Below are 14,696 nucleotides of genomic sequence, written 5' to 3' on the forward strand. Positions count from 1 at the left end.
ATCAAGCCTTTTTTAAAAGTCCTGTAATAATCTTTTATAATTTCACCATCACATTCCTATATGTAACTTTTAAAAACTTGTTCTTTTGGATGTTATTTTGACTAGATTATTTTTTTCTATTTTTGAATCAGCCATTATTGTCATATAGGAATGCTTTTGGGTTTTATATGTTAATACTACATTTAACTAACTTTTAAACCGTACCGTTAGTTCTTATAATGGTTTACAGGTACGTTTAGGATTTTCTGTGCTATCTGAAAACAAGAATTTTTTGTCTTCCTTTACATTTCTTCTACCCTCTATGTTTTTTTCTTGTCTTACTGCTCTAGGAAAGTCTTCACATTCAGTGTTGCTTAGATGTTTGGGTTCTTGTCTTCTTTCTGACATTAGCAGGAATGCTTTCAATATTTCACCATTAAACGTGATGTTTGTTCTAAGACTTAGACACTTGTGTCTAGTTTTGCTAAGATCGTAGTGTGAATGAATATTGGATTTTGTTGAATGCTTAATCATCCTTTAAGAAAATTGGCACCTGACTTTTCTCCATTTATCATAATGTAGTAAATTATTTTAATAGGCCTTCTGATTTGAATCATATATACATTATAGAATAAACTCTGCCTGGATGTGACGTTTTATGTTTATGCACTGTTGACTTTGATTTGTTTGCATTTTTTTTAAGGATTTTCCCTGCATGTTCATAAATGACAGTAGTGTATAATTTCTTTCCTTGTACTGTCTTTGTTCAGTGTTGGCGTATTACTAGACTTAAATTGTTATTTCACAAAGTCTTCCAACACAAAATGTTTTGGAATACAACTGAGATTTCATTTTTGTTTTCTTTTTTGTAGCTAAATCTTTCTCCTGTAATCCCTATGGTAGACTAGAAATTTAAGACTCTGGTCTGGTGTCTGGAAGAAATTCCCAAATGGTCAGGAAACTGGGTCAGTCAGGAGAAACGACTTTCCCCATTTTAACTTGCCCCTAAAATCCCAAAGCCATTTTTTATTGCCAACTAAAGAAAAAATGTCAATTATTTTTACATAGCATCCCTCCTTCAGAATAGAGTTATCTAAACTGTAATTTGAATCTTTTTTTAAGGCTGGGGAGTGAGGAAATAGAGACTGTTTCTCCATATTGAATTTCTGTTTTTAAATTATTTTTTAGCAAGTTGAAATCATCTAAGCTCTCTTCCTTGCTCAAAAGATAAGAGTAAATTTTCCTTTTTCCTGCAACTCCTTCTCTTTATTCAGTACACCTATGCTGTCAGTGCTGCATGTAAAACACTGGGCTGAGTCTAACAGCATAAAGATGAATGACATCATTGTGCAGCAGAGGCAGGAAGCTGTATGGTCAAGGAATGAACAAAATGCTTCGAGAACTCTAAAGAGCATGCAGTTAATTTGGTCTGAAAGCTTCACAGAGCAAGTAACTGATGTCTTAAGGCCAAAAAATTATTTAGGCCATGCTTTTTTTCTCCCCTGAAATGTAATTAAGAAAGCAAATCATCGGATACATGTAACAATAAGGCAACAAAAGAGGGAGGCAGTTATCTTTTTCTTAGTGCATTTTCATATCACCAAGATGTCTTCCACCTCTGCAAATGGTAGAGGGTTTTTTTAACTGAAGCATAGTTGATTTACAATCATGTATTAATTTCTGGTGTGCAGCACAGTGATTCAGTCATTCATATATATATATATGAATATATATATATTCTTTTTGAGATTCTTTTCCATTATAGGTTATTACAAGCTATTGAATGTAGTTTCCTGTGCTATATGGTAGGATCTTGTTTCTTTTATATATAGTAGTTTGTATCTGCTAATTTATCCTAATTTATCCCTCCCCCACCTTTCCCATTTGGTAAGGAGAAGTTTGTTTTCTATGACTGTGAGTCTCTGTTTTGTAAATAAGTCCATTTGTATCCTTTTTTTAAGATTCCACGTGTAAGTGATATCATATGGTATTTTTCTTTCCTTCACTTAGTATGATGATCTCTAGGTCCACCTTTGTTGCTGCAAATGGCATTATTTCATTCTTCTTTATGGCTGAGTAGTATTCCATTGTGTGTGTGTGTGTGTGTGTGTGTGTGTGTGTGCGTGTGTGTGTGTGTGTACACCACATCTTCTGTATCTAATCATCTGTCGATGGACATATGGCTTATTTCCATGTCTTGGCTATTGTAAATAGTGCTGCTGTGAACATTGGGGTGCATGTGTCTTTTTGAATTAGAGTTTTCTTGGGATATATGCCCAGGAGTGAGATTGCTGGATCATATGGTAACTCTATTTTTAGTTTTTTAAGAAATCTCTGTACTATTTTCCATAGTGACTTCACCAGTGACAGGAATATTTTGACCCACAGACTTTTTTTTAAGTTAACTTTTCCAAGCCAGTGCTAACGTGGCAGTGAAATTAAGGGAGCACTTGGTAGTATAACCTCACTCCATTTTCTCTTCCCTTATGCACTTGTTGCTCTGTGGGTGCAACAAGTTAAAATGCCAGCCGACCTGGTTAGGTGAGTGGGAAAAGGAAGTGGTGCTTAGAGTCTGTTGCAGACCGAAAGAGGACAGTCCCCATTCCTGAATCTTGTTCAGTGTAAGGAAGTAGAATCTTCAAGGTCATATTATACTTCCTGATTGCAAGTTTACGTCAGTGGTCAGAGAAAATCTTACATCAACTATGGTCTCTAAAAGAGAACAGTGTTTCCTCTGATTGCCCATCCAAACAAGGGACTTGAACTCAAGTAAGAAATATTTTCTTTTTCATAATCCTACTCAAAAAGGAGGAAATATTTGGAACAATTGCTCAGGGAAAAGGGAAACTACCCAAAACCTGAAGGTAGAATGACTAATTTTAGCTTTGAGTACAAAACACAGTCTATGAGTCACTCTTTCCTGCTAATGTACTTGTAAAGTTGTTCATTAGTTACACCGATGCAATGAGAAACCTAGGCCCCACCCCCGTTAGGCTGTAACTCTGGAACGACCGTGTGTTTCTGGTCTTTATGGAGTACCTTCAGTGACTGACATCCAGCATTCCATGGCCGCATCTGTGTTCCCATAGTACGTGGTGTCTTATTTTATAGTTAGTCATCTTCCGTATCTTCCACACTCCCTGTTGTTCACCAAAGTCTGGTCCTTTCTATACCTCACACAAGAACAGACCACGGTCATTCTGTCCTAGACTCACTACCGATTTCTTAAACGGCTTTCTCCTCCAACCCTCCCCAGACACAAACAGCACCTCCTGAGGGAATGTTCCGTGACTTTCAATACTCTTCCTCCCCACCCAGCCTCAGTCACACTCCATCACATTGTCCTCTTCATTTCCTTCATAACACACAGTACAATATCACATTCTGTTGGGTTTATTTGGTTTAATCATTTCTTGTTTTTCACATAAACATTCTTATTAAGCAATATTGTACTATGGTGTGTGAGTTTCTATTGGTAAAAGAATGAAATTTCATTTAGTTTGTTTTATTAGAACAAGAACACTCAACATGAGATCTATCCTCTTAAATTTTTAAGTGTTCAGTGCGTTACTGTTAACTTAGATCCAGTGTTGTCCAGCAGATCAGAACTTACGCATCTTATTTAGCTGAAACTTTATGCCTGTTAGTTAAAAGCTCCTACTTCCCAGCCCCTGGTAACCACCATTTTACTATCTGATTCTATGAGTTTGACTATTTTAGATTTCTTGTATGAGTAGGATCATGCAGTGTTTGTCCTTCTGTGACTGGTTTATTTCACTTAGCATGATGTCCTCGAGGTTCATCCATGTTGTCACAGAATTTTTTTTAAGGCTAAATAATATTTCTCTGTGTGTGTGTGTGTGTGTGTGTGTGTAATCACATTTTCTTTAATTAGTCACCTTTATCCGTTTGTAGGCATTTAGGTTGTATCCACATTTTGGCTATTGTGAGTACTTTTGCAGTGAATATAAGAGCACTAATATCTCTTCAAGACCCTGCTTCAATTTTTTTGGATAAATACCCCCAGGTTGGATTGCTGGATCATATTGTAGCTCTATTTTTTATTTTTTTGAAGAACATCCATACTGCTTTCCATGGCGGCTGCACCATTTTGCATTCCCACCGTGTACAGGGCTGCAATTCCTCACGTCCTTACCAACTTTTATTGTCTTTTGGGTGATACTGTGTTACTTATTTCATCCGTTATTATCACTTTTCACCCCTGATCAGAACAGAAGCCCCACAGGACAGAGCCTCCATCCGTGCTCTTTATGCCGTCGCCTCAGCACCTGTGACAGCGCCTGGAGCAGGAGGTTTTCAGGCATCGCTGTGTTGAGGGGAGAGCAAACAAGGAGGTGGGCCAGTCGGCCAGCTGTATCAGGCTGTGAGCTCTGACGGCGGGGGCATGAAAGGAATCCAGCTACTTCCTCCCCACTCTTTCTACTTTTAGTGTGTTTATCCTACTGGAGAGAAAGGTTGTACTGGAAAGCTGGCCAGGTGTCACACAAGGCCTCCCCAGGAGGCAGTCTCAAGCTGAAGACACCATGATGCCGGGTCCAGCTCTCAGCCTTCTTGTGCTGATCAGAAGACCAGTCTTTCAATAGGTGTGTTTATACCAGAGTGTGGGGCTCGGATTCAAAAGCCCTGCTACTACCCCCAGCTATGGCCATTGAGTATTAGCTGTGTGGCCTTAGCTAAGCCACCTCCCTTTTGTGAGCCATGTTTTCCTCACTGTAAAATTAGGGGTTGGGACTGGGAAGGTATCTGAGCTCCCTCCCAGCTCTGTGGCTCCTGAGCAATGAATGCCAGTTTACAGTGAGCTGTGCTGGAGCCTGGGTGGGTCCCCTGAGACACTTCCTCCTACCAGCAGGCAGGTCCACTCTGAAGAGGAAATCAAAGCTCAAAGGGAAGCCTGATGAGCATAACATTGAGAACACAGGGAGTTAAATATTATCAAGAAGTGTTTCTATCAAGTCTTGATAAGTAACATGATGGATTCTGCTCAAAATTCTCTGCTCAGAAAGAGGATTTATATTGAAAGACTTGGATACAAAACCTGCCCCCAGAGCACTCCATCCTCCACTCATGGAAAACACTGAGATGTCCCAGAAATGTTACTGCTCTACTGTTCTTTTTCTGAGACCTTTTCCTTTACGTCGTCTAGTGTTTAGATCCCAGTAATCAGATTTCAACTGACCTTTTAATCACACTCGTCTTTCTAGACATTGATACAAACGTCAGAAGTATACTTTCCAAACTAAAAATAACCTTACAAAGGGTATGTTTTCATAAGAAGATTAGGAAAGAATATCTGAAATGAATGGAGGCTGTCCTGCAATCATGCATTGGGGAAAGTTCTTTTCAAAGTGCAAGATAGATCCACGGAGTTTAATGGAATAGGATGTAGTGTAGTATGGTTTCAGACTCCAACAAACCTCTAAGTAACTACCACTTGTTGAGTTTCAGTGTATTGTCAGAAAGAGATCCACACTTACCTAAAAGGCTACTAAAATACTCCTCCCTTTTCCAATGGCATATCTGCTGAATGCCGAGCAGAAATGAACGTCCATCTGTGTGCTATTAAGGTAGACAGTAGAGGTTTGCAAAAATGTAAAACAGTGCTACTCTTGTCACTAAATTTTGTTTTGTTTTATAAAATCTAATTATTTTTGACAAAAAGTTATAATATACAGGTACTAAATGTATAATTAAATCAACAGATCTTTTAAAAAATTATTCAGTCTTAATTTCTAATAGGAGTCGATGTAATCCACATAAAGAATTTTTAAGAGGTAAACAGGTTGTGACACCAAAAAGTTTGAGAACCATGGCCTCGAGTGAGGAACACCCTCTGAGAAACTCCACTTCTGTGCAGAGTCTGTGCTTTGCATTGTGATGTCTAAGCTTCAAAGAGGACAGGACAAATGCAGATTCCCAGACATTTGGGGAGAACCTCTAATGTGAACGACAGAAGCCAAAAAGATCAAGCAGAGAAAAGGTAGTTCAGCAGAAAGCAAAAAACAGGAAAGATAAGTCCAAAATAATTATCATTGTCATCATCATCTCACCCATAAAATAAGAACAGAAACATAAGAAGCATCCAAAGAGCATGTTAAAAAAAATACCATACTTTAAAAATCAGATAGTAGAAATGAAAAAATTCAATAGAAAGGGTGGGAAATAAAGGTGAAGTCTCTCAGAAAACAGAACTATAAACAAGAATAAGGAAAATAGGAGAGGAAGAGTAAGGGTAGAGTGTCTAATCCAGTGGAGGGGAGGAACGTCAAAGCCCTAATTCAAGAACGGGGGTTCCCTTGCTCTTTGGTCCCAGGATCTGTACAAGCTTAAAAATTACCAAGTGCCCCCAAAGCATTTTTATGGTTTATGATGTTTTGTTTACCATGATAGGAATTAAAGCTGAGAAACTGTTCAGATGTCAGTGTTCAACAATAACAGTAAAAAAACCCAGAAATTTCTAGAAAAATAAATTTACTACTCTTCTGGATAACATTTTTGTATGTGTTGGAATTATTCTACATTTTTACAAATCTCTTTACTGTTTGACTTCCTGGAAGACAGCTGGATCCTCATGTCTGCTTCTGCTTTCCATCTGTGATATCACAGGTCACGGAGCCTCTGGAAAGGCCACTGTACTCTCACGAGAGAATAAAAGGAAAAAATCTAATAGTGTCAAAGCATTTTTATGAACATAGTGACCTCATGGACTTCCTGAAGGGATCTCAAGAATCTAGGGGTCATTCTGAGAACTGATGCTCAGGAACATTTGCCAAATACTGAAATGAGCTCCATGCATGAAAAAAGACCCACCTCTGAGCCAACCATCCAAGAATTTTAGAACTATGTGAACAAAAAGAAAACTCTAAAGGCTTCCAGAGTAGTAAAACAGGTCTCGTGGAGCCTGGATTATGGATCAGAATGATACTGGACTTCTCAGTAGTAGCATTAGGATTCATAAGGCAGCAGAGAGCTCCCTGAATACTCAGAGAAAATAACTTCCAACCAAGAATTCTGTATCCACTGACAACATCAGCCAAGGGTGAAGGGGAGAACATTTTGAAACAGGAAGAGTCTCAGAAAATTTACCACCTGTTACCCCTTCTCAGAAAGCTGCTGGGGGGTAGGATCTCCCAAAGGAGGGGATATACCTTAATGGTACCCAAGAAACAAAGCATCCAACACAAGAGCTAGGGAAAGGGCATGTCAGGATGGTGTTGAGAGGACCCAGCTGGCCTGGAGAGCACCTTTCAGGTGGGAGTGGAAAGACCGAGCTCTAGGACGAAAGTCAGCAAGAAAGAGTGTGGCCAATAGATGATCTGATGTTGGAACACGGTGAGAAAAAGAGGGTTATGTATGCTTCTGGCACAAAGCTTGAAGGTAAATTGGTGGTGTGTACTTTGAAAGCAAAGCAAAAAAAAAAAGGGTATTTTAACTCCAGGGAAAACATGGTTGGTTGTACAAGAAAGGGAATGAAGCAATGGTATACTCCGAAGCTCAGCTGAGAATAATATTTACATAGTCTTTAATCTAATTAAATCTCATAACAGAGCTTGTTGAGAAGATGGGAGGAAAGGAAGCTTGGGGAAATTAAGAAGTAAATATCTAGAACTGAAAAATAATGAAAATGCATTATCAGCATGTTTGGAAACATGGATGAAGACAAGAGTGTTTCTGGGGAGTGGCAGTCAAGACAAGGAAACAGAAAGCAAGAAACTTTCTATTTTTATCATAATTCCTATAGAACTGTTTAACTTTTTATTAAATAGGTAATACACAGCTAATTAAAATAAACAATATGTTCAAGTACATATTAACCCAACTTACATGCAGGGCAGTTTGGAAATGCATTCACATTTAGACTGAGATGCCCTAGGACCCAGCAATCCCATTTACAGAATTTTATCCAACCATGGGAGATTAGGTAAATGAATTATGCTACATCCACACAATGAAATATTGTGCAGTTAGTTACTTAAACTGATGAACCATTAAAAATAATAGATTTTCATCCACAGAAAGAGATTTCCTCCCCTGGCATATCTTTCCTTTAGAACACTATCTCCATTTATAATTTTATATTTGTCAGTGTGATTTTTTTCATTGAATGTCTGACTCTTCCAATGGATTTCAAGCCCCAAGAGTCTAGGAATCATACTTCATTTGGCTCACTGATGTGTTTGTTCTTGGTGCTTTGGACAGTGTCTGGTGCCTAGAAAGCTATTTGATGAGTGAATAAGTGTGTGTGAGCATGTGTGCAGACAATGACAAACATCTAGAAGACTTAGATGTTAGGTGGGGCTTATCTCGGTGGGAGAGTTGCAGGTCAGACCTGTGTTTATGTCCCTGCTCCACCATGAACTTGGGCAAGTCCCTGATCTAAGCCTTGGATATAATGACAGTAGATCCTCAGTTATTTAATTAAATATGGATTCACTGTAAATGTCATATAAATGTTTAAGCTTCTAAGTTATATAACATGTCCCCAACCCTCAGACTACACTCTAATACTTTCTGGCTTTTTTTTTTTTTTTTTTAGTGAACTTCTGCAAGACTTGGAAAACTGTGAAAATGATCCCGTGGCCATAGCAGAATGCTTTGTGTCCAAGGTAAGCAGGGTTCATCTCCCTGGGCCAACCAAGACAGAGACAGAGCACACATTGTTTTCATTTTAAAGTTAAAATGACTGCTGTGTTCCATCTTGGATGAAATTTGCCACTAATCGCTCTCACTCTGAGGTTTTTCTTCCCTCTCCCACTAGCAAGGGAAAAAAAAATTCCAAAACGTACAAGGGAATCCTTTACAACATTATTTCCTTGACGTGCTACCTACTGTATATAGAATCATATCTTAACATGTCTCTAAAAAATTCAACAGCTTTTGTTTGGAAAACCTCTAGCTGAAATTGTTTTTGTAGCAGAGCTTGATGTGATTTTTTGCAGTTGTGGTTTCAGATATACAAAGGTTGAAGTAAAGTTCATGATGGTGTTTTGGGGTCAACTGAGAGCACCTCATTTAGAGTCCCAGAGTCGAACATGAACTTGGAGATGTCCTCCCAGCCTGGCCGGGCTTCGGGGTTGCCCCACGGGGTCATTTCTGATGATCCAATGGGTTTGAATCCAAACGTAACACTCTGGGTTCTACTCATGTGTGGCTCCTTAAAGGCAGTCGATGGACTTGTATATAAAACACACCTGACTCTGTGGGTGGGCGTTAACATGCAAAATGTTTGTGCATGTGCGCTTACACACACAATTCTTTTCACAAGTGGCCTGTGTCCTGGTGAATTCTGCTGAAGGGTAGGAATTTGGAAAAGAGAAGGAAAATGAAAGAGGGAGAAATGGGTAAAAAGATATGCTGAGTATATCAAAGAAACTGTGTTACAATAACCACAGCACGTAAACCACATAGAAGCTTTCGGAAACATTTGGGCTGTTACCGGTAACTGTAATCACCAGTTGATTAAAGACAGTCCAGCATATGCTTAGCTCTGGTTTAATTATTCACATAAAAGTTTGTTTATGTGCCCTGTTGCCAACTCCCAAATCTTATTTCTCATAATATTGCCAAGTTTCATTAGAAGACTGATTGCAGCACTGCACACTCTCACATGTGAGCCGGGAATCGCTGGAGGGGTGTGGCTCTGGCTCGACCAGCTTTTCACTCAGCACCCTGAAATTTAGAAGATGTTACATTTTCTGAAACACAACCAGCTGCTCACCTCCGGGGAGGAATGGAAAATTGCTTTAATTGAGCGGCCGTTAATGAAGGAGGTAAAGCTGGCGGTTGACTTCTGCTTTTATCTGCGTCACTGAGGCTTATGCAGAGATTCGTCTTTGACCTTGCTTTTGTGGTGTGGTTAGGCTACAGAGATCCTTCCTGACAAGGGGAGAATACAGTACTTCTTACCTGTCGCCCATTAAAGAACAAGGAACCGCAGAAACTATTTTCGTGAGGAATAGAAATAAAGTTCCCTACCGGGCCAGCCGGGCTCTCTCCCAGCTGAGCGTGTCTGCTCTTAGGATTCTGGAAATACCTGGAACGGGTTTCCTTGGTTTCTTGCCTTCACGCCATCCTCATTTCCATCCCATCTTGACTGTCAGCCAGGGTGACCCTGGGTAACGTTCAGAAGGGAGACCAAGTTTGTCTTTACAGACTAGCCTTCCCTTAACCTCCTCCTCTCTGCTCATGCACGGCCCCCCTCCCAATGGAGCCTTTCTTCAGTGCCCAGGTGTTCACGCGTGCATGCACACACACACACACCACCCACTTATTGAAATTATCCTCTAGGAAGTGCTGGTATCAGATATTGGTATCCCTGGAGTGCATTCAAGTCAATGTCACCTTAGCCGTATGCTATTTACAGAGTAAGCCTTTCTCATAGTGTCCTGTGAAAACTACTCAGGAATCAGAGAAATAGAGAGAGAGAGTGTGTGTGTGTGTGTGTCTGTGTGTGTCTGTGTATGTCTGTTAGAGGGGAGGGAGGAAGGGAGAGAGGTGGGGTGGAGAGAAATTGACCTTATAGCAGAAGAAACTCTAAAATCATACAGATTTCTTTGCTCTGGTTATTCATTCAATAAACATTTGAGAGCCCCATGTGTTCAATTGGTCAGCCCAGCACTGACTCATATTTTGGCTGTTTCACAGTTAAGTGTCTCATTTTGCCATCATCTCTAATTACAATTTGAAAGAGTGGAATAACCAGAAGAAAATGTCTATTTTATATAATTTTTTTATCGTTGTCTTCTTTTTCCCTAAATACTTCTGAAAAGGGTTTTGGTACGAATATCATAAATAATAGGCATTTAGGGATTAACTAGGAGTTACTAATTTTTTGTGTAAAGCCATTGTTTGAATTGTCCACAGAGCTTATAAATCTAAGATCAAATATGCATTTGATTCTATATTAAGACTATGCAGCTGATTTAAATCAAGCTCCTCTAATTTAAGATAGGAGTGGAGCCACGATGTCCCAAAATGCACAGAAATTTAAGTTCTGCAGAGGCCTTGAGGCTTTATCAGGGTAGGCGTGTGCAGGTCAGGTATATGATGTAATTTAGATATATTTTCAATGAGGCCGTTGTGTTTAAGTTTGGTATTTCATGTGACCCTGAAGGTCCCCAAATTTGGGAAAACCATCCTGATAATTGTTCAATCCCAGGTTGAGTGGAGCGGGAGGCAGGAAAGAAGCAAGAAACTGAGAGGTTACGGGAAAGCTAGAGAGAAGCTCCAGTCTAATGGTTACTTCCTAGAAGACCTCGGGCAAAGCACTTTGCCTTTCTTATCCATGGAACCAGGGCTGGACACTCTGGTGCCTTCAGGAGCTTAAGAGGTGAATACAATGTGTGAATGGGCCCAGGTGGAGGCTCAGGCAGTCTAGGTGCTTATGTCTCGGGGACATAAGTGTTATGGGAAACCGTAGGCCCAGGGCCACTGGATCTTTTCTGGAGAAGCCAGAAATCAAGATATTTTTACAGTCTAACTTTTAGAATTTGGAAATTAATTTAGGGTTTAAAAAAAAACTATGTTGAAAAATTTGGCAGCATAACTAGGTTGGCAAGGCCTTGGGGAAACAGACACTCTTATAATTGTAAGAAAATAAAATAGACCCTGTGGAGGAGAATGTGGCTATATCTAGCAAAATTACATCTGAGTTCACCTTTTATCCCCGCAATCCTATTTCCAGAAATTTATTCCAGAAGTATAATGACAAAGATTCAACAAGAGTGATGCTATTCTTTGTCTTAATAATTGTTACAATTTATAAATCTATACAATATACAGAAATGTATACCTTATACATTAAATAGTTAGGATTAAATTATTAAATATATAGGAATATACAATATATTAAATATATGTATAAGAATATATATACAATATAGGGAAATTAAATATATGTATAGGAATTAAATATATGTATTTAAATAGATGTATAGGAATATACAATTTGGGAGACAGCGAAATGTCCATAAACAGAAAGCTGGTTGAATAGACTATGGTATATCCACATAATGGAGTACTACTACAAACATGAAAAGCAAATAAAGAACCTCTCTGTTTTATCAGAGAGAGGATGTGGGATGGGGTGTGTAGCACTGGTTCTCAGAACGTGGTCTCTGGACTGGGAACTGGTTAGAAAGCAAAGATTCAGGCCCCACCCCAGACCTACTAAATCAGAAACTCTGGGAGTGCAATCCAGTAATTCATGTTTTAATAAGTCCTCTAGGTAACTCTGATACTCAAGCTTGTGAAGCACTGGCATAGCTTGTTTTTATTTATCTAGGAATGATGGAGTTTATGCCTGTATTTAAATATGTATGTTTAAAAAAAAAAAGAAGAAAAAAGATAAGATTAAAGATTGGTTCCTAATGGGGAAGGGAAGGAATAGACTAGAATGGAAGGACCAGAAGCCAGACTTCTTTGAATGTGCATTTCTTTGGAGAGCTGACTTTGAAACCATGTATCTATTTTACATAATTATAAAACAAAATTAAAATTTAAAACAGTCTCCAAAAATTGAAAGCAAAATGAAAAATGAACCTAATTGTGTAATCAGTTAATGGCATGACCATGCAGAGGGAATTCCAATCAATTAAAAAATAAGCTATGCGGGGAGGGTATAGCTCAGTGGTAGAGCGTGTGCTTAGCAAAGGGAGAACCATGCATTATTTTGAAAATTAAGGAAAAGAATGAAGCATTTATCCTGCCTTACCCATACAAACCACAAACTACAGAGTAATTAAAAGCTAATATAAGGCAGTTCTTTTAGGGGGAAGGTTCTGGCTAATAAATGAAGAAAAATAGTCAAGTTAGAAATATCACCATTTTGCAAGCCCTAATGAATTAACAGACCTAGATAATAGTTATTAACATCACAGAAAGAGACAGCCAGACATCATGTGCCTCCCAATGGAAGTACAATCCAACCTATGATGTACTCATGCCAAATTATGGACCCTAAATCTGAACAAGCCTCTCCTGAACCACAAGGGGTGTGGTGGACAGGGGAACAGAGTAAGAGGAAGCCATAGGGATGTGATCAGCAAAACTGAGACTGTGGGAGACTCTGCGGGACCAACCATCTGGTTTCTTCAACTTAACTGCAAGGGGAAAATAGACAGACGGGGAATTTATAGATTAGAAGAGGCTTGAGATATCAACAATGTCAGGTTGCTGTGTGTGGATGTTATTCAGATTCCAAATCAACCAGCAAACTATAAAAAAAAAGAAAAATTAAGAAAACATGAAATATGAACAGTGATGAACCCTCATGACATTATGGAATTATTTAAATATGATAATGGCTTTGTGGCAATGCTTCTTTTTAGAAGTCTTCATACTAGAGATATATACTAAAATATTTACAAGTGAAATGATATGCCTAGAGTTTGTTGATGGGGAAGCAGGGGTGTGGATGGATAAGATAATGAGTTAATGATTATTGAGGTTGAGTGATGGATACTTCTGGGACTCATTACACCATCCTCTCTACTTTTATGTATGCTTGAAACTTTCTATTTAAAAAAATGTAGTCTAATCCTAGTTGAATTTAACAGAAAGGATTCTAACTAAAAATTCCTATTAAGTCAGAAAAAAAACCCCACAAAATATTAGTTACCAAAACAAAGCAAAATAAAAAAAGATTCTCTCTTGGAATCACATGTTAATCCAGCATGAAGTGGTCTAAAAAGTAAAAGGCAGTAAGAAGTCTGAAAAGCAAAATGTGAAAAACTGCCAAAATAATCTATGGCTGTTTTTCAGAATGTAATTCCATTTTCGAGTTTGCAAAAGCTAGGAATTCATTGGCCTTGAATTATTTATTCTGACAGTTTTATAATCAAAAGTTCAAGACCTAGCTTCTGTCGCCTCCCCTTCCGTCTTCATCCCTCTTTCCCTTGGCAGCGCAGGAAAAATTGTGAGACTTTGAAATCAACCAAAAAGGTGACTGGGTTCCTTCCATAGAAAACTTAAGTATTTTGCAATCTACCCTTCTAAATTATATGATTAGTGAGATCTCTGCACCATTCACTGTCTTTGAAGATTGTACAACTCTAAATTACCGGTAACTGATAGAAATGTAGGCGTTTCTTGATTGCAAGCATGAAGATGAACCCCATCCCACACAGGGGTGATTGATTTCTTCACCCACTCATCCCCATAGAGAAAGTCAGTTTTGTATCTATTTGTAGAAGTATTTCAACAATCCCCATTGACCTAATTGTGATACTTTTATCCCTCCTTTGATCCAGTTATAAGATCGTACTGCTTTCCTCATTAATTAATGGGTTAAATAAAATTTTTGACAGTGTCCATGATCTGCACAGAAGTCATGGTTTTACCTTTTTAAAAAATTACCCTTTAAGAGCAAGAAGTATTAATATTTTCCAATAATTGTTCATCTGACTAGACATCTGAAAGGCTAAGAGGTACGAAGGAACTTGAAATACAGTCACAGCAAAGGCAAGAACTCCACATTAGTTAGCAGAACACCTCCTGCTTTTGAGGCCTGGCTGCCCCTGGAGGTGTGTACAGATGAGTAGGCTTTCATCCTGCTCTCACGTAATTTTCAGCTCCATAGCAGAGAGGGGGGCTCAACAGACATGACGTGCCCAGGAAAGACATGGCCCCCATCCTGTGAGAACTCATAGCAGAGAGTGAAGGACAGATCCCCTGCACATGTCATTAACATTTGGCAAATG

General features: G+C 38.8%; 1 protein-coding gene across 4 annotated transcripts in view; it reads left to right on the forward strand.

The window, feature by feature from the left end:
• The window catches only part of PLEKHG1 (pleckstrin homology and RhoGEF domain containing G1), a 211,015-nt gene that overhangs the window by 163,157 nt on the left and 33,162 nt on the right, over positions 1 to 14,696 (forward strand). For all 4 annotated transcript variants that reach the window (XM_072966035.1, XM_031679958.2, XM_031679961.2 and 1 more), the window contains one exon: positions 8,534 to 8,603. In XM_072966035.1, coding sequence (XP_072822136.1) covers positions 8,534 to 8,603 — 70 coding nt within the window. The remainder of the gene's footprint in view (positions 1 to 8,533; positions 8,604 to 14,696) is intronic.

Source organism: Vicugna pacos, chromosome 8, assembly GCF_048564905.1.
Source record: "Vicugna pacos chromosome 8, VicPac4, whole genome shotgun sequence".
Lineage (NCBI taxonomy): Eukaryota > Metazoa > Chordata > Mammalia > Artiodactyla > Camelidae > Vicugna > Vicugna pacos.